Genomic DNA, 21,126 nt, shown 5'->3' with positions numbered 1-21,126 from the left:
TTCGCTCTGCTGCAGTATGTTTTTCTTAACGTTCCTAAAATTTCTACAGTTGTTGGTAATTGGTTTGTCAATGGAGCTAAAACAATTTAAATCAATACTTTAAAAGTATGAGTGCATTGCTCGTTTTGTGTAATAAAACTTCATTTACAATTCAGTTTGAATTGCCATATAGTTAAGAAGGGGGTAAAAAAACTGTTTTTTTTCTTTCAGCATTTAATGTAGCGTTGTATATAGTAATTTACATTAGCGTTCAAAAACTTGGTTTGAACTACCGTATTTGCTCGATTATAAGACGACCCTGATTATAAGACGACCCCCCCAAAATCTGAATATTAACTTAGGAAAAAAAGAAAAAGCCTGAATATAAGACGACCCTAAAGGAAAAAAGTTTTACCAGTAAATGTTAATTCATGTAAACTATTTTTTTTAATAAAAGCTATGATTGAGAAAAATATTTTTTGTTTTTATTTCTTGTATTTTCCAACCTGTCCCCCAGTTACACACATCTGCCCCCAGGCTTGCCACACCAATATGGCACTGTGGCCCATGATATGCCTTTTAACCCTCTATATGCCACTGTGCCCCATGGTATGCCTTTTGACCCCCTATGTGCCACTCTGCCTCCAGAAATGCCTTATACCCCTATATCCCATTCTGGCATTTAGGGGGTTAAAATGCATATTATGGGGCAGAGTGGCATATAGGGAGGTATAAGGCATTCCAGGAGGCAGAGTGGCATTAAGGGAGTTAAAAGGCATTATATAGAGCACTCTGCCTCCAGAAATGCCTTATACCCCTATATGCCACTCTGGCATTTAGGGGGTTAAAAGGCATATTATGGGGCAGAGTGGCATATAGGGAGGTATAAGGCATTTCAGGAGGCAGAGTGCTCTATTAAATGCCCCCTTAACGCCACTCTGCCTCCTGAAATGCCTTATACCTCCCTATATGCCACTCTGCCCCATAATATGCCTTTTAACCCCCTAAGTGCCAGAGTGGCATATAGGGGTGTAAGGCATTCCAGAAATGCCCTACACACACACACACACACACACACACACACACACACACACACACACACACACACACACACACACACACACACACACACACACACACACTTACTTACTTACTTACTTACTTACCGGTGCTTCCAATTTCTTGCTGTATTGCCGGGGCAGCGGGTTGACGTCTCATTCCGCGGCAGCCGGAAGGAGGTGGAGTTGGCAGCGGGGGTTTGTATGCGTCCATCGCAAATACCTTCCCCGGCTGTCAGAGATCTGGAACTCTGGTCTCTGACAGTCGGGGAAGGTATTTGCGACGGACGCATACAAACCCCCGCTGCCAACTTCACCTCCGGAAGCACCGGTAAGAATGCGTGTGTGGGGGGGGCGACGACAGGAGGATCCAGGTCCCCTGCAGCGGTGCGGGGGATCTGGATCTTAGTCTCCTAATCAGACCTCTATTTGAGGTCTGATTAGAAGACGACCCCGATTATAAGACGAGGGGTATTTTTCAGAGCATTTGCTCTGAAAAAAACCTCGTCTTATAATCGAGCAAATACGGTAATTTGTTTCCTGTATTTTAAATACAAATATAGATTTCATAATCCCTTCAGTTTTAGAATGGTGAGGTTTATTTGTTAATGCTTAAAAAATGCTATATGCACTCAGTAAATGTGAAACAAAAAATACTTGTGTGTTTATATATGGTATATACCATATTTTTATATCTAAAATGTACTATATTGCCAACCATTTAGTTTGTAATCCTCAAATCCTACAGCTCTCAGCACCTGCCAATAGGTAACTATCGAATGCTGCCATTCCGTCGTAGAACTGAAGTCACGTTACCGCAGCAGGCAGCCAATGTATAAATGCCTACGCAGCATATATAAACTGGCACGGATTCCCATCCTTTAACAGTAACGTGTTGTCTATGACTCTTGTGCTTCTTCCAGGTTCCCTCTCCACACCCCGGTCTCCTGTAATATCTCCTAGTAGTACAGCAGCTAGCAGACTGGCTGGACAAGGAGATGATATAATTGTTCCCCCAGGTACCAGCCACGCACACTGGATAACTCCCCGGGATCTGCTGGCTCTGCACTAATCTTTCTTCCTTTCCTTAACACGCCTTTGTTTTTTTGCACGTCTTAAAATGAATCCTGTTCCAAAATTAATTAAGCATTCACATTTGAATCAGTATTTCACCTGTTGCCATTGAAGAAACGCCAAACAAAGTCTTATTTTGGTCCTGCAAGTGGCTGCTTTTATGTAAAACTGAGTTGTAAGCTCAAGGTCATGATTAGAGAATAAGCAGATGACCGTTGACCCTTCTGAATTGATTAGAAATAAAACACATAGACGGTAACAGTTTTAATAGAGTTACTGAGAATGGGACCTGGTTTGGCTACTATGGCAGGCATGGTCATATATATGTTTTTACAAGTTAATTAACTTACTGTCTAATCATTTTTTCCAAAATATGGAGCGTTAATTATTGGCGACGTGTTGAACCTGGAGGACTCTTGCTCTCATAACCCTCACACGCCCCAAGCTGTGATAAATGGAAGTTATAATGAAATATTCTACCTGTGTGTATCCCTTTATCCCATGTAAATTAAACTTGCTTATTATTCCTAGTTTCTTTCCTTACTCTTTATCCTAACGCTTATAAAATGTGATAAGTCACTTTAATGCATCTATGCTTTCGCATCAGGCAAATGTTACATTTTTTTTCAATGAAGGAATGTTTGTTTTTCTTTGATTTTTATAATATGCATGGCAAATTATAGTCGGATAATCATTTGTTTTTACGTATTTAGTACACCTAACGATGATTGATGGTTATGGAAGACATTATTGTGTTATGGACACATTCTAACCGAGCTGTAACTGCAGGTCAATGTAATCCAATGTGATTGCCCAATGCTAGCATGTGTATCTGTTATTACTTCACGCTTCTAGAGCTCCCTTCTCTAAACCACAAGTATGGAGGGTGCACTTACAAGAAGTCTGTATCCAAAATGAGTAATTAAATGATTAAACCAACACACCAGAAGTATAGAACAGCAGGTGGGCGCGATACATTAGTACCTCTCTTGTCCTTTGATGGGTCAAAGTTGTCCTGCTAGATCCCTCGTTTGTGGTTTAGTGAATAGGTTCCATAGTTTCTATGTCCAGGTATAATCTTTTTTCGAAACTATTGCTTTAGCTATTGTCTGTATGTTTTTTGTCTTAATTGGAAATGGGTGGCAGAAGTACTTGAATCAATCCTTTTTGGGTCATTCTTCTGATTGTAACCTAAACAGACCCCTTTGTGACATTTTATAATTTTGTATCTTCCATTAGGGGGAAAACCACAGAAAAGTGGCCCAGTTGTCCTTTTTGATGAACAAAAAAGTACAGCAATTGAAAAGCTAGAGCTAGTAAGAAGATGGAGTTTAAACACATACAAGGTACGTATGGCGCATGCTAATTAATACCAAGTTTAGGCTGCGACAGCCATGGTGTGAGATTATGGCGTATTTAAAAACAAGGAACAAATTACCAGAACCCAGACCCAAACCGTGAGGTGTGTGCGTGTGTGCGTGCGTGTGTGTGCGCGCGCGTGTGTGCGCGCGTGTGTGTGCGCGCGTGTGTGCGCGTGTGCGCGTGTGTGTGCGCGTGTGTGTGCGCGTGTGTGTGCGCGTGTGTGTGCGTGTGTGTGCGTGTGTGTGCGCGTGCGCGTGTGTGTGCGTGCGTGCGCGTTTTAACATCACTGAGGAACCCTGGAATTAGTCTTTCTAGCCAATGTCATATGGCAAGATTACCATTTGAAACAACTAAGCATAGGTAATGTTTAATGTTTGCTCGCCCACCACTTTACTTTAATGCTTTTTTAATCTACTTTTATTCTGTTATTTGTTCGTATATAAATTATGAAAAAAAAGTCTCATTACACGAAGCATTGATTGCATTTGTTTTATCTATGAACAGTTTAAATCTGCAGGCATCAGTCAGTAATGGCCCCCCTCCCATGGCCGTCACTAGATGTTCTTCTTAATCCTTAACCCAAGGGACCGCGCTACCTATCTAGCCCATCTAATTATAAACAAAATGTGCTTGCTGAGGCTTGATTCAGACCCTGATGGCTAATAAACATGCAGCCTAAGGAAAAATCGAGAACGGTTGTCAGAAAGCGTGAGCTGGTATTGATTCTCCTCACCACGCACAACATGCACGTTCTTGTAAGATAAAGGCATGCAGGAATGATAGTGTTTGCACCCAAAAATGTTCTGTGGTTAAACACCTCAGCCAGGGATACACATCCTGCGTCTAAGCATGCTGTGTATTTATCTCAAAGTTATCATTTACAGTTAATGTGTTTTGCAATGATTTAGCCCTTAAGTAATTCCCACTTGTTATAAACTGCATGGCTAAAATTCCAGAATAGTCGATGTCTGCTTCACACTAGTTCTTAGATTTCCAAAGCAAAATTCTGGTGCTAAGTTTGAATCTGGTGTGATCGCCATGGCAACCAGTGGAATGTTCTTGCTGGTTGCCTACTTTCCTTTGTTCCAGAATTGCCCTTTACAAGTTTGGCTTTCAGTGTTTTTTGGTTCTTTTTTTGGTATTTCTCACACGTTACTTCCCGGGGTCTGACGCAGGACAGATAAGAGTAGAATTCGTCTAAATTCTGTATGTTTGCAGCGTGGTTAGATTTACGATTGAAGATGCATTGATCGCTTTTACCCTGCGCATGAATACAGAGATGCTGAGCTGTGAAATATTAGTTTGATTACATTATTTGTTTTTGCTGTGTTTATCCCATGTGCAGTGCACCCGCCAGATTATCTCGGAAAAACTGGGACGAGGCTCAAGAACAGTGGATTTAGAGCTGGAGGCTCAGATAGAAATTCTTCGGGACAACAAGAAGAAGTACGAGCATATACTGAAGCTGGCTCAGACGCTGTCATCACAGCTCTATCAGATGGTGCAGACCCAGAGGCAACTTGGAGATGCTTTTTCAGACCTCAGCTTAAAGTCTTTAGAACTACATGTAAGCATATATTCCGTCATAATGAATTAAGTCAACATTCGTTCTGAGATTATTTTTTTTCCGTAATAAAATGGCAGAACTTTTAAGGCTGCAAAGAAATGAGTCTATAACCCCCCTTTTTGATATAAGCCCACCATGACAAAATGCCACTGAGAATTCTGACACATAAAGCTGTCACTCTCTTGAAACAAACTGAGATTGATTCCTACCCCCTACAAAAAATAATAGAGAGAGACCATCCAGTGGGAGACTGGCTCACCATTTACAAACCATTTACAAACGGTTACAGCTGTGCACCACAATTCCTGCGGCGACACTAGTGGCAAGAATCAATGCCTGCTTTTGTGTCACATGATAATTAAATGTCCCCAGTAAAAATATAAATGAGGCAAAACTTATCATTAAAGAATTCTTTTTGGTTAACTATTTGGGCAACAGTACAAAGAATGATGTCTTCAATATTGCGTTTAGTGTTAGCGTCATCGGAATAGGCTGAACTGCAGCTCCATCTCGTTTTATTAGTTTTTTTATGAACCGGGTTATTACATAATTATTTTAGTGTTACCTGCTGCGTGTTCCAATTTTACATTTTATTTTGCCATGAGTATAGCAGAGACAGCCAAATATTTTAGAAAAAAAGTATGAACCAGACAATGTTTTTGCTCCTCAAGTCTGGCATTTCAAGATTTTAATCGCTTTTCTTAATGCCAATTACGGGCTTCCAGTGATTAGCTGTTCAGTTGCCAAACCGGTTCTACGTTTTATAGTTCTTCTCCAGTCGCTGCTACGATTAATTTGCTTTTCACGATTTGGAAGGACTGTGTTAAAAAATACAGAGCCATGCAAAGAACACAGATATAAGAAAGTGTTATTTCTGAGCCCTAGCACATGTAGAGGGATAGCCAACTTGGAAAATCTATTATAGATGTGAAAAATTCTGAAAATGCAGAAACTACCTTTATATGTGAATTATAATAAACATGGTAACTTTTTAGTGGCTTTATAATTTACCCCATTCTGTGTATGTAAAAAAGGAAGAGAAATCTGTATTATATTTGGGGTTTGAGTATTTTTCATGAGCAGAGCAGGAAGCATATGGGTTTGGCTTCATGGAGACTCCTGTTTTGCCCCTGCTACTCCTACAATGCATTAATTTTGCACCAAATCTGTGGGGTGTCATCACCCGAGCATATTTACTATTGGGCTTCTTTGCCCTATGCGGGGCATTAAAAGTCTCTGTTCAAACTGGCCCATTTATACATAGCGTCTTTTATTTAAAGTAGAGTGCAACCTATTGTTTTAAATAGGGCCATCAGATTCCACAGCGCTGTACAAAGGGTAGACAGGACACAACGAATCAGGCCTGAAGCTGTGGCCCCCGTGAATACATCACAACTTGAGCCTGCAGTCCTACAGGGCATGAGCAGACATACGATATGCTGGCATTAAAGTGTATCAGTGCCTTGCTCTTGTCAGGCTACAATTTATTGTGTTCCAGTTTTGGGAATCTTTCCATTCTCTGCCAGTTTCCACACCCCTGTTTTAAATGGATATTCCTGGGCCCCCACCCTTATCCTCGGGACCTGCTGGGAAGATCCTGTTCTAGTAGCTGAGCTCCCTCGTTGCCTTGGCTATGTGCCAGCTAGCCACTGGGCCTCCCATCCCTCCTGTTGTACCTGAAGCTCTTGTCATGGTTTGTTTTCCTTAGGCTTTAAGAAATGATTTATTTGACATCTGAGCTCCGCTTTGATCACGTATAATTGTCCGCCTGCCCACCCCCTGTTATTGTTCTCACTCCGTGTTACTGCACAAATGACATCAGCGTCTCTGATCTTCTTGCTGTGTAACATTTCAAGTTCTATTAAATGTACAAATGTTGACTGACACTGTACCCGTCTTTATTAATAGGAACATTCTCTTTTATGTTTCTTCCCAAGGGATTCTGTGCTCTTATGGGGTTCTCTAAATCCTGAAGTTAAATCTTTTTCTATTATACCCAGTAATTTTGCAGCAATTAGTGTTGAGCTATTTAGCATTTAAGATAATTGTTTATATGAGAATAGAAATGTTACTCTTGCCAGAAGTAGTAGCATGTATAGTGATTACCCTACACATAACTTAATCGTTGTATACTATACATACATGAAGAGTAAAGAATAAATTGACACATTAAATACGGTATGTTTTGCCACATTCTGAGGCGCTTATTACAGCTTATTGTGCAGCCAACTGAAATGTGCAGAGATTTTCTAAAATCTGCCGAAGACTAATTAGAGTAATATTTATTGGTGTTTCATAACTGTTCAAAATAAGACGGTAAAACATAGGTTGCAGACGATCGGCAATTTGCTTTGTCATTAGACTTTAATGTAGAATGATAAACAGCTATAGACAGTGAGTCAGGACTCTATGGATTTTCTGTGTATGGATACAAAGAGAGACCTCCTCCACACCGAGCGGCGATGGCTGAAGCTACACTATATGGACAAAAGTATTGGGACACTTGACCATTACACCAACAGGGACTTTTGTAGCTATAACAGCTTCCACTCTTCTCGGAAGGGGTTCCACAAGATTTTGGAGAGTTTTTCTGTATCCATTCCGGTTCATCCCAAAGGTATTTGATGGGGTTGAGGTCAGGGCTCTGTGCGGGCCGGTCAAGTTCTACCACACCAAACTCATCCAACCACGTCTTCATGGACCTCGCTTTGTGCACTGGAATAGAAAAGGGCCTTCCCCAAACGTTTCCCGCTAAGGTGAAGGCATAGAATTGTCCAGTTTGGTGTGGAAGAACTTGACTGGCCCACGCAGAGCCCTGATCTCAACCCCATTGAATACCCGTGGGATGAATTGGAACGGAGATTGCAAGCCAGGCCTTCTCATCCAACATCATTGCTGACCTCATAAATGCTCTAATGGGCAACAATTCCCACATAAACGCTTCACAATCTTGTGGAAAGCCTTTCCAGAAGAGTGGAAGCTGTTATAGCAGCAAAGAGGGGGACCAACTGCATCTGTGGATTTAGAATCATATGGCATGAAAGTCCATGTTGGTGTAATGGTCAGGTGTCCTAATACTTTTGTCCATATAGCGTATGTTCTGTAGCAGGACTGGTTTGTGGTTAATCAGATACTTTAGACATGTACTATCCGCCTCAATCCTAATTGACAAAATAACACACTGGCATTTTTACTTTGTAAATACACAGATTTGGCTTTTTTTATTGGACAGAAACATGAAGGAAAGTGTGGTGGGTGGCCTGAACGTGACTGTACATGCATTAGTCCCTGACATGAAAGAGAGTCCACCTGCTTGCTTTTGGTCTGACACAGCACAGAAATTCCTGGGATCCTTTTAGTCTGCTTTTTGCTAAGTGATTTTTCTGTGCGTAGATATGATGAAGAATTAAAATGTAGCAATCGAATGTCTGCAGATGGTAAATGCAAGGAGTCTGGAGTGCTGCCAAAATAATACTAAATCAATTACTGCCAAAGTAACATATTGTAACACAGATCCTTGTATTGAATAAAAGGGATAGTCCAGCTATCTATGTATGAAAAAGAACATCCCCTTTAAATATTTTCCCCTAGCGACTATATGGAGGGGTTCATCGGAGTCCCCTTCTGACACTCCATAACTTCTTTGGCGGGGAGGACACTTGTTTGGCCAAACATTTCTCCTGTTTAGTCCTATACTTGCTGCCAGCAATCTCTGGAGCTGCAGCTTCTTTAAAAGCTAAGTGTTTGTGGCTGTATGGCGTAACGGAAGGTCCCTTCCATATTAGTCTTCATGAACTGTGGCAATATTATCTTTATATTTTATTTAATATTTTGTAGCAATAAGTTTCTTTTACAAGGATGATTTATAGATACTAATATTAAATAGATACTTTCCATTTGTAATCAATTAAGAATTAGTGAGTTTGGCTGCCTTTGTATACCAGCTGCAGACCTTCACTTGCAACATTTTCATTCTATTTTTGATGCGTAAGGCAATTGTAGCCTGTCCTTATTTGTAGTTTCCAATTATTCCTGTTATGAAATACTATTTTATTTACTTGTAATATATATAGTATCACACATATTCCTGCAATCTATATGGTTTATTTGTTCTGATTTTGTGGCACTCGAAGTTGTGTAAAATGAATGATCCATATCACAATTAGAAGTAGTGTATAGTTCCTTGTTACTAAAATGCAATATGGTTGGTATCGTGGAGTTAGTCATCCGCAGGCAAACATTTATTAATTTGACTCTTCTTGCAGGAGGAGTTTGGATACAACGCAGACACGCAGAAACTACTTGCAAAGAATGGGGAAACGCTTCTTGGAGCCATCAACTTCTTCATCTCTAGCGTAAACACCCTGGTAAACAAGACCATAGAAGACACTCTAGTTACTGTCAAGCAGTATGAAACAGCCAGGTAATGAACTGTTTTAGGACATTAGGTTTATAAACTTTTCCATTTTTTTTTATATATGTAGGTTTTGGGATTTTTTTTGGAGATTCTACCTTAAATTAAAAAAACGATTTCTCTCGCGAGACAAGGATGATGAGATTTCAGTAGTATACTTTCAAGGTTGTGTAAATAGGACTGTTAATATGCAAACTGATTCTTCTGCAATATTTGGAATATACCATTCAACAAGAACATTACATAGGTTATTGTGGTGATAAAGCCATAGAATTGCGATTTACAAACCCAACGACAATAGAAGAACCTATAACTCGCCAATATTATCATTGAATATTTTATATAGCACCATCAGAGTTCTGTACAAAGGGTAGACAGGACATGACAATTAGTATATGCCATAAGATAACACGCAGAAACAGGTGTGGAGGTCCCAGTTCAAAAGAGCTTACAATCTAGAGGATGTGCATTCACTACATTATACATTCATACAGACATGTTAAGATTAATGTTTGAGATACATTTCATGCTCTTACTGATTACCCTAACAGAGTTTTGAATTAGCAGATCTGTTTTCTTTCTGTGCTATAGGTTTGTTTAGCTCCCCCCACAATACTACAGCTGTGAAGAGGCTTAGCTTCGTCATTGGTGCAACGAAACCCACGGGGTGCACCTTAAGTTTTAGCAAAAATATGGTTTAACCAATAAAGCCGAAACTTAATGGGGTGGGCTGCTATCCTTGAAGCCCCACTATAGAAGAATTTATATGCAAGTACTCTGAGTACTTTAATATACATTCTTCCAAAAAAAAAAAAAACCCTACTACTGACAGAATTGTCAAACTGCAAAATCTTACGTGTTTCTCTATGATCTGAATTTTCTTCCCACAGAAGCTTAAGCTGTCTGTCAATCAGTGGTAGTAAGTACTTCAATGGGGAGGATGTCTTGTCACTGATTGACAGCTTAAGCTGCCACTTGGTGGCAGGAAAGTGCTCGCGTTTAAATCAATGGGAAGGCTTCACACATGCGTGGTGGGGTCTAAACAATTCCCGCCATGCTGTATTCAGCAGAACCAGCGCTGGATCTAACTGGAAGTGAGCACATCACGTGCATGGAGATGCATCTGGCCGAAACGACAAATACATTGGGGGGATTCTGCATTTGAAAAATGGACTGCACAGCTGTCATGTGTATTAAAGTGTCCCTTTAAAGAGTGATTTACTAATACCTCAGAAATCAATTACAGGTTCCAACAGCTGTTCCTATCCCTTTTGGTTTGATTTTGAACTGTCGTTTGGGTTGTAGAGAAGCACGTTGAGCAGCGGTTGATCCATGTTCTATTCATGGAACGGTTTCTATTCTTTAAGTCTGTAATCACAGACCCGTCGCCTTCTCACAAATGGATTTCAGTAAAACTTGTTTCTACAAAAGGATGAGTTTTGTTCCAGCATTTCTGTTAGTAGGTGCACGTGCCTGTTGGGTTATCTACTTAGAAATCAATAGGTAGAGCAGTGGGTTCATTATTTTCACTGAAATGTAGCCTTCACCAGGTTATCGACTTCACTCTGCAGGTGGTTGATTAAGATATGCCTTCCCGATGCACCATAACATGACCAATGATTAAACTTCCCCTGGTTTCCCCCCTGTGCGGTTTATGTAGGGCACCAGAAAGAATAAAGAATCAATTTTCTTGCTTTTTGACTTCCTGTAAAAGCTGGAAGATTAATAAGGCGGCCATCTCCCGTGAGAACTGTCATTTATTAGCTGAGCTACAGAGGTTGCTGATCACCAACGTTAGTTCTGCGCCTCCATGACATTTCTCGCAAAAAGAAAGGCTTTCAGCAGGTACATTTCTTACCCTCGATATAAACGGAGCCAGAGGTTTTTTCAAGAATTTCATGCAAGTAGTAGAACATTTGCAGTACATAATGAAACATTCTCACAGTATGAAACCAGAAGCACTCTGTCCTTATCTGTAGGGCTGAAACAACTAATCGATAAAATCGATAATAATCGATAAAATCGTTGTCAACGAATTTCATCATCGATTAATCGGATCGATTTTTATTGATTATAAAAAGAGGTTTTTTCAGAGCAAATGCTCTGAAAAACTCCTCTCCTTATATAATCCGATCTCAAACAGAGATCGGATTATAACACCGGAATCCAGATCCCCCGCTACGCTGCAGGGGACCTGGATTCCTCTCACTGTCGGCCGGTCTCTCACTTCCGTCTCTCTCCCCCTCCCATCTGCCTCCTCCCCCCTCCCATACATCACTCTGCCTCTCTACCCGGCACCGTTACTGACATGCACTTTCCCTGCAGCTTCATAGAAGCCTCAGTGTAAGTGAAGGGCAGTAACGGAGTCTGTCTGTGCGATGCAGACCCCCACCGGCTGACAGAGAATCATCCTCTCTGCATCGCACAGACAGACTCCGTTACTGCCCTTCACTTACACTGTGGCTTCTATGAAGCTGCAATGAAAGTGCCTTCAGTAACGGAGCCGGGTAGAGAGGCAGAGCGGTGTATGGGAGGGGGGAGGAGTCAGAGGGGTGTATGGGAGCCACCCTCCAATACACCACTCGGGCTCCTCCCCCTCTCATACGCCACTCTGCCTCTCTACCCGGCTCCCTGGTGTCTTGTCAGAAACGGAGGTTCACAGGAGGCAGAGTGAAGTATGGGAGGGGGGAGGAGGCAAAGTGATGTATGGGAGGGGGAGGAGCCAACGTGATGTATGGGAGGGGAGGAGCCAGAGTGGTGTATGGGAGGAGGCAGAGTGGAGTATGGGAGGGGGAGGAGCCAAAGTGATGTATGGGAGGGGAGGAGGCAGAGTGGTATATGGGAGGGGGAGGAGGCAAAGTGATGTATGGGAGGGGAGGAGGCAGAGTGGTGTATGGGAGGGGGGAGGAGGCAGAGTGGAGTATGAGAGGGGGGAGGAGCCAGAGTGGTGTATGGGAGGGGGAGGAGCCAGAGTGGTGTATGGGAGGGGAGGAACCAGAGTGGTGTATGGGAGGGGAGGAACCAGAGTGGTGTATGGGAGGGGGAGGAGCCAGAGTGGTGTATGGGTGAGTTATAGTGGTGTATGGGGGGTATTATGAATTTTTAGGGCATATAGGGGGTATAAGGCATATGGATATTAGGCATATCAGGGGGGCATAAACATATCTGGGGGTAAAAGGTATATCAGGGGGCTCAGTGGCATATAGGGGGTATCAGGGGGGCATAAAACAAATCTGGGGCTAAAAGGTATATCGGGGGCTCAGTTGCATATCACTGGCATATAAGGAGTATAAGGCATATCAGGGGCACAGTGGCATATCAGGGGGCACAGTGGAATCTGGCATATAAGAGGTATAAGGCATATATGGGGGCAGAGTGGCAAGCTGGGGGTCAGATGTGCATAACTGGGGGCAGTTTGGTAAATAAAAAAAATTAAACAAGGCTTTTTTCTCAGTTTTTATTAAATATGAAAAATAGTTAACATATGAATTAATATTTACTAATAACTTTGTATTAGTAAAGCACTGTGTTTGGGTTCTTGTAGCTTGTATTATGTCAGTAAAATAAGAAGGTGAATAGAGAGAGGCCATTGCAATAAAGAGATGAAAGTGTAAATTGTACGTTTTTTATTGCAATTTTTCTTCAATTTAAAATAATGTTTTTTTTTATCCGATTAATCGATTAATCGACAAAATAATCGGCCAACTAATCGATTATTAAAATAATCGTTAGTTGCAGCCCTACTTATCTGTATATTTGCCTAAATGAAAGCAAGGTGCTCTGCACATAGCCAGGTACTGAAGGAATAACAATTCTTGCTCTACAGAGACTAGTTCCTTTAAACTGTTGGCCTGAGTTTATGATCATTACATAAAATCTGGACATTTTTAGGGTTGAATGATAGTTTCAATTTTTGGGAGCTGAAATGCACCTTTTCTGTGCCTCCTCCTTGCTGGCTCCGCTCTACGCTACTCATTATTTTAATATGTTTACAAGACGAGAACAATATGGAAAGCCGCCAGGAAGATAAAAGCATGGATAATCCTAAATAAGCCTTCCATACATCTAAGCGTCCACCTTGTAGGATTTGTAACAACTTGCTCAAAAGTGGATTTCAAAATAAATTGTTTCCTGATAGAAGTGACAGCTGAGAGTTTTTTGGTCTTTTTTTATTTCATTTTTAAAATAGAAGTAGTATAAACTAATGATTTAATCGCTTCAGGTGCAGATAGATGCCTAATTTGACAGATAAGACTCACTTGCTGTATTAGCCTCTACCACTTCTGCTTGACATGCCATTAAGATCTTTTGTAATATAGCTAATAAAATACTAAAACGTATGGGTCTTAGTACTGATCGCTGAGGTAGCCCCCTAGTAACAAGTCCTTTTTCTGAATATACTCCATTAACTAGAATCGTCTGCCTCGGATCATCCAACCATTGCCTTATCCATTCAACAGCTCAACACTGCAACAGTCTTCTGTTAGGGAAAGTGTCAAATTCCTTAATAAAATCAAGACTTCCGCTCCTCATAGGTATATTTTATCCTGCAAACTACATCCAGATATTTAGTAATTCTTTCTTTCAACTTTGATGAGAATGGATACAACAGAACTTTAAGAAATGTAAATGATCCCAGAGTTGTAACATAGAGAAGGTTTTCGCTAGTTAAGCCAAGAATGCTTGGTTAAAACAGGCCAACATAAAACCAGACTATAATTGGCATCCTGGGTCTAATTATGCGATTAAACAAGCATAATATTGGCCACCGTTTTATTATTATTCACCGCTTTTTAAAGATGAGCTTTGTCTAACCAAGGTAACGAAGCTTTAGCCAGGAGTGAAATAAATGGTGAGCAATGACATTGTAGTCACCAAAAAAGTTTGCCTTTTGCTGCTGATGTTTCCCCCATGGAGCAGGCAGTAACAAGAAGAGCATTTACAGCTAACTTGTACCTGCCTTGCGTCGTGAACGTCCTTGGCGACAAGGGTGAAATTGTTTTGTAAAAAAATGAGATTAGTCTGATGAGTAGGTAATTTTTTGCAGACTCCAGCATATTGTAGTTATTGGAGAATATATCACCTTTGGGTCAATTGGTATACCAGTTGCAGTATCTTGTTAAGATATGTTAAGATATTGTTACCTAAATTGGTATTGAATTTGAACTCAAGAGCTTTGAAACCCACCATCTAGCTGATTAGATTCCTTTTAATTCATTGATGAGATCAGTTTTTCCCTATGCGTTAGCACATCTGAAAAGAAGTCTTTTGTTGCCATTCCCATTAGCGGTTAATGCTGCATAAGGAACAAGGCAATTAGTTTTTTTGTTTGTTTTGTTTGTTTTTTTTTTTTTAGCTCCTAGCAATTTGTTTATCAGTAAATTTACCCCTCTTTTACATCCTGAGATACTTTTTTAGGGTCCCATTTAAGTGTAATCTCTGAAAAACAAAGCATTTTTACTGCTTTATTTGGAGTAATCCAACTCCAAATAAGGATAAAATTAATGATGATGATCATTGTGATGTCTTCTGTTTTCAGTAAAGTGCCAATTGGACCACTGTTTGGTTAAGTAACAATTTCTCATGGCCCAATTCTGAAGCCTGATTAAGACCCTTGTTCTAGGCCTAATTCTGGATTGAATAAGTATTTGCTTTTTGTCAAATTTCACATTTGGACCCTTGGTCAAGGCTGCACAAATCCCATGCAGGTAGGACACCCAATGGCCTGTGCTGTTTTATATTGATCTCTATGGATATATTCTCTCCTGGCTGTAGCATAGATTTGTCACACTCCGTGCATTATGACATCCGACTAGTTGCGTTGTCATAACTGTTAAACATTCGTAGACGCTGTAGCCATAAGCGCCTATCTCTTCATAGTATTCACTGAATATCGGTGTAAAAAGTTGTGTGGGTTTTTTAGTGCTGTATACTAAGCTACCCTTGCTTCTGTGCATACTTTAGAACCGATTCCCTGTTTTCTTTCGATGTATTGAAGAATCAGCTTTGCCTTAATGTGTGTATATATATATATACCGGTATTTCAGTGTGGTGTTCTTCAACCCACATCCCATTCATTTAATACATCAAATAATACAAAATAATGTTTGTGGCACTGGTTCTGGTAAAGTTTAATAGCTTGTTGTGAAACCATGTAACAGGTTCCCATAATTAATGTTGATGTGCTTCATAGTTGTAAAAATGTTATTGCCCTCTCAAGTCTGATCTTGCACAGTCCTGAGTATCTGTGATTGATGGCATCTCCAGATCACGTGCAGATATATTTGGGCATGCAGATGTATGGTGCGATGGAGCACAGCTGTCTTCTTAGTATCATGCATTAAAATAAGGCATTTGTTCAAAGTATGACATCTTATTTTTTTGTACCTAAACATAAGTTACATCACACTATCAGGTTACAAAGGCATGCCAGTGTCCCAGGGAGCCCCAGAACAATGAATGCATATGTAGAAGTACTTTGTACGCACTTTCTTCTTCATTGTAAAAAGCTGAAAAAATACTTGGCTCAGAGAGAAACTGCAGCTCCCGCTTTCTCCATTGTCTGACATTTTTCTCAGCTGATTTGCGGCTTGAAACTCCATCCATTACATGCCCTGAATCCCCCTATGTACTGCAAGGTGGCCACCATGGACTTAAAGGGACCCCTCAGCTATCATATGCATTAAAGTGTATATGATGGCTGAAGGGGTCCCTTTAAAGAGGCACTAAATGTAAACAAAAACATGAATGGTCCTGTACTTACTGAGGTACATGGACGTATCTTTGTCACCACATAACCAACAAGGAGACATGCAGATAAACCGCATTAGCTGTGAGAAACAAGAGCTTTTCAGATAAAGCTGCATCAGAAACTGTGATATTTTTTCAGAAGCACACTCTGAACACTGAATGACTTCCTTAGGGTTTCTCCGGTAAATCTTCCATATATACCCAACACTCTAAGGGTATAGGCGGTGAAGTTTCTTCAAAAGGTAAAGATTCTATGTAGGAATTCGATGAGGTAACGCTTGTATGCCACAATCATAAATCCTTCTTTGGGATGCTTGAAAAATAAGGGTTTCACTTAACCCATTTGTATTTTGTTTCACAAATAGAGGCAGCAATCGTCATAGTAACAGTCTATTTTTGGTTTCCAATGCTGGTGGTGGTGGGGGGGGTTGTTAAAATAGTTATTTTGTGCTCTCACAGTAAGTTCTGTAGGTGCTTCACTGTGTAAAAGATATGTCTTTCAGAATGTCCAAAGTCAATAAGAGATCTTTTTTGGAGGTCTCTATAATTCATACCATCCAGACAACTAGTGGTCATCCCTTAAGGTTGGAAGAAAAGAGCTTTCATCTTAAACATAGAGGGCTGTTAAATTGTGGAACAGACTTCCATCTGAAACCGATTTGGCCAATTCAATTAATATATTCAAAAAAACTTTGCATGTTTTACTAGATATGAAATGTATTCAGGGTTATCACAAGTAAAAGTAGATATGGAAATGCTGATCCAGAGTGAGTCCAGCTGCCTTGGAGTCGAGAGGGATTTTTTTTTCTCCTTTTGAGATTACATTATGGTCTCATTGTGTTTGCGGAATGGTTGACCCTGCTGCTAGTGGAGAATGCATCGGGAGCAGCTCATGTGCTCTTAATGCCTGGCTTGCACCTTCATGCACTAGACCTGGAGATGAGTAAAACACTGACCCCTGACTGACACTGAGATATCACGTCATTCTGTAAGAGAGTCTGAATTCAGATATTGTCGATGAAATTTAGTCTTTAAAATAGAACCGTATGGATACTTTTGTGGTTCTTCCAGATTTTAATTGAGTCGGCTGGCGGTAAACAATTTTTGTTAGCATCAGCCCTTTGCTAATTTTTATATTGGTAATGGAAATGAGTGTGCGTGTGAAGACTGGGCATGTTTCACAAAAAAAAATTCTGCTTCATTTGTCAATTTCAGTTGTAACAGGAAGCAACGACCTGTTAATCGGTCTACAATTACAAATGAGCAATGAGATTTCATGCTCGGTTCTCATGTAAATAATTGTTTCTTGGTAAGGACACATCAAGAACAGTCTATCATTTATTTAGATCTATTTTATGTAAATAAATCCTTGAGAAAGCATTGTCGGGAACAAAGCATATCCTTGTAGAAAGTTGAAAGAATATATATATATATATATTAAAAGACCCATGTAAAGGGAATGGAGAAGCTAGGACCCTTAAAATCTTGTACTGCTGACCCCATAATGTTGGCATGGCAGCCAGGTTCAACCAGTGGTTTCAAATGGCGCACCCTTAGGTTTTGGTTTAAGATGACCAACATGGTGGCTGAATCTGTGGAGAGCTACAGGTTTTCTGCTGAAGGGTTGCTTATATGGAAGCGTCGAACAAAGAAAAAAATTGAAATGAGGTTCCGAATGCTGCGCTCTCACAAATGTGAATTCTGGGCATCGGTTTCCGGTGTTCAGACGGCTTTGTTAGTCTTAAGAGACTGAGACGTCGGCTTTGTCTCTAATACAGACAAAAGGCTCCAGGTGGGATGATTAGCTTTCCTTTGTCTTCACTATGCCAAATAATTATAGTTTTATTAAGTCTAGCATTGTTACACCCATACATTAAACCAGTATTACTCTCCTAACACGTGCATCTCGCTAGGTGAGCGTTAAATCTGTAATTAATGGGAAAATAAACCTGAAACGTGAAGCGTTAGTTTCACAGTATATCCAACCTTGAGAAGTCATTTCACTAAATGCCATCAAATAAATGTCTGTGTGATCTACATTGAATATACATATAAAATTAACCCTGTAAGTGGCAGAAGATTACATTGTTTTAACCAGGCACCTTGATTAACTTTGTTTGACAACTTTCTCACCAAGGCACATGCGGATGAAAGCTGCCGTTTCTCACGTCCTTTATATTACCTGAATAGCCAGCTCATTTGCTAATCCCTCAAATTATAACCAACATAGAGAGTGATTGGTCTGCGGTTTGTTTACATGACAGGGTCGAGTATGACGCATATCGCACAGACCTGGAAGAACTGAATATGGGGCCCCGAGATGCCACCACCATGCCGAAGATTGAGCAGTCGCAGCAGCTTTTCCAGGCGCACAAGGAGAAGTATGACAGAATGCGAAGTGATGTTTCTATCAAACTAAAGTTTCTGGAGGAGAACAAGGTAACTTGCCATATTGTGCATAGGTTTAAAAAACCAAAACACCCTCTGCCTGCTGCCTGACATTGTGTGTGTGTGTGTGTCCCATACGAGATGCTTTTGTGTGTTTAGCATTGCTCTGTTCTGCACTTAGCTGACCAATTAGGTTGCATTATAACACAAGATTTCAAATTTGCTCTCTCCCTGACCTTGCTAGAAGTACCTGATACAATATAACTTGAATATGTATAGGACTGGAGACAACGCGGGATCTATACATTTACTTGCAATTATTGCTAGACAGTAGATAATGTTTCTTGTGTTCTACATTGACATTGAAATCACTGTTTAGGCGATACTCCCTTTTACATTGTCTCACTGTAGTACTAGGGTGATTGTATGCCTTTTTATTCTTCCAAAAGCAAGCAACACCCATCTGCCTCAGGTCATTTTAGCTGGCAGCTTTCAATAAATGATACTAACAGGTTGAAACGCAGTGTGCTCGTGTTGTTCTCCTTTGGCTGATGTTGTTCTAAATGGTAATGTATAGGGGTTCTGACCCCTTATAGCTTCAATACCAGTCACTTCTGTTCACTTGTTAGGTGGCACTTGGCAAAAACTCAGCAGGTGTAGCCTTTGCATTGACCTCCAACAGTGTGTGAACACTGATAAACATTGATCAAAGTAATCTGCACTGTTTGACGTCTAAAACTGCACCGTAATTGTGACGCAGGCTCACTTGCAATTCACTTTACATCTCAGGAGTTCAATTTATGCCCAGTGTCTTCCCATTTGCTGAGAATTAGTGTTACGATCACAATACAGTAGCTCCACTTATCCAAGAGACATGTATATTCCAGTTTTGAATATATAATTCTTCTGCACGAAGCATTCCTTCAAACCGTTTTATCCATAGATGCCCACCAACAAATGTATAGCGGCTCTTGAAATGGTCCTCATGAAGGATAAGCAAATAATTTCATAGGAAGACATGCCGGCACAGAAAGCTCTTTCAGATTTCCAAGAATGTTTTGTTTACGTGACGAGATGTAGATACCAAAAAAATTGAGGGATTGAGACTGTTGTGGGAGAACGCAGAGTTACACCAATGTTGCCATAGAAAATCATGCATCTGAGCTAAGCCAGGCAAAGCAGAGGTATGAAAATTTCAGATCTTCAAAGACCAAACATTGTATGCTTTGTACATGTCGGCTATGATGGATCGGCATCACGTTCAGCCTTACTGCACAAAACAACGTGGAAGTCTGTGATTAAGACACTTTGAGCGCAGACGTTAGTCACATATCTTCAGAAAACATTGTGCTGTGTTGATTCTCTCAGGAATTAAGAATGTTAACACGTGTGAAGCAGACTGTAAAAGCACATAGCTGAAATATTAAATATATGCTGCAGAAAAAAATGTCCTCCCTTGGAATAAAATGTTTGTTCAGCAACAGGGAAGGGCTTTTTACTTCTGATATTTTTTTGTACTTATTTTTTTTATTTTAGCTTTTAAACACCAATTTCTCTGGGAAGATTAGTATCTTCAAGATAAGCTATTCATAGTTACCTAGTTTAAGGTGAGACAAGCACGTGACATGATACCCCTGGCCAAATGTATGCAGCATATGTGGCTGTACATGAATGTACATTGTCACAAGGCAAGCACACATAAGAAGGGGTTAAATTCCATGATTATGCTAAAGAAACAAGCTCTTGGTCTACAACTGATCAGTTCTGTTCACTGTAAGAGGAATGAAAAAACTAAACTGATCGGGAAAGGTTACCTATCTATAAATAACATATAATCTTTATTTAATTCATTAAAATAAAGCCTTAACAATTCAGTCCCGCCAGACTGGGCCGTGAAGCTCCTATCTTATATTGTGAGTGACAATATATCTTGTAAGTATTGTGTATCTGCTGGCGAGTTGCTGTAACGAATAGCTCAGGAGCTCATTCCAGAAAATCTGGAGGGATGCTTCCATTCAGTGGTTTCTGCTTACCCATCTTGAGTTTGTAACATTAGGTCCCTGTCAAAAAAAAAAACCCCAAAAACAAACATTGGTATTCATCGGGTTCTGAAATCGTTAGTTCTTGAAAGAATTGTAGATCAAACAAGGAAAAATAGATGCTCAGGCTAGGTGAAACCTACGTGTTTCGCCTTTCAGGTTTCTTCAGGGATCCGTTGGACCCGTTTGGTGGGTGCTTTTCAATTGTAAAAAGGTTTCTTTCCACTTAACATGGGTTTGGTTGATGCATCGATCTCCCATGAATTGATGAGCAGGGTGTGAATTGTAAATCACACTCATACATTTCTCTTCATGACCCTTGCTCAGTTTAGTTTTTCATATCATTTTTTTAGGGTTACCCCCTTAGGAAACATGGGGAATAAATTGAAGCCTGCGTGTTTAACTTTTCCCGTCTTAACGGCATCACATGTAGAGTCAAAGAATATTCAGCTGGGATGGGGACGGTAGCTTCAGGGGCTGATCTTATACTGTAGA

At 40.4% G+C, this 21,126-nt stretch overlaps 1 protein-coding gene across 5 annotated transcripts in view; it reads left to right on the top strand.

Moving 5' to 3' along the window:
* The window catches only part of ARFIP1 (ADP ribosylation factor interacting protein 1), a 43,782-nt gene that overhangs the window by 18,751 nt on the left and 3,905 nt on the right, over positions 1-21,126 (top strand). For 4 of the 5 annotated variants that reach the window (XM_053460514.1, XM_053460508.1, XM_053460500.1 and 1 more), the window contains 5 exons: positions 1,961-2,056; positions 3,351-3,457; positions 4,819-5,040; positions 9,306-9,463; positions 18,469-18,643. In XM_053460514.1, coding sequence (XP_053316489.1) covers positions 1,961-2,056; positions 3,351-3,457; positions 4,819-5,040; positions 9,306-9,463; positions 18,469-18,643 — 758 coding nt within the window. The remainder of the gene's footprint in view (positions 1-1,960; positions 2,057-3,350; positions 3,458-4,818; positions 5,041-9,305; positions 9,464-18,468; positions 18,644-21,126) is intronic. The other variant, XM_053460521.1, reaches the window with a different exon arrangement.

This window comes from Spea bombifrons, chromosome 1 (assembly GCF_027358695.1).
Source record: "Spea bombifrons isolate aSpeBom1 chromosome 1, aSpeBom1.2.pri, whole genome shotgun sequence".
Classification (NCBI taxonomy): domain Eukaryota; kingdom Metazoa; phylum Chordata; class Amphibia; order Anura; family Pelobatidae; genus Spea; species Spea bombifrons.
Note: the sequence above shows the minus strand (reverse complement) of the source record. Positions and strands in the feature narration are given on the sequence as shown.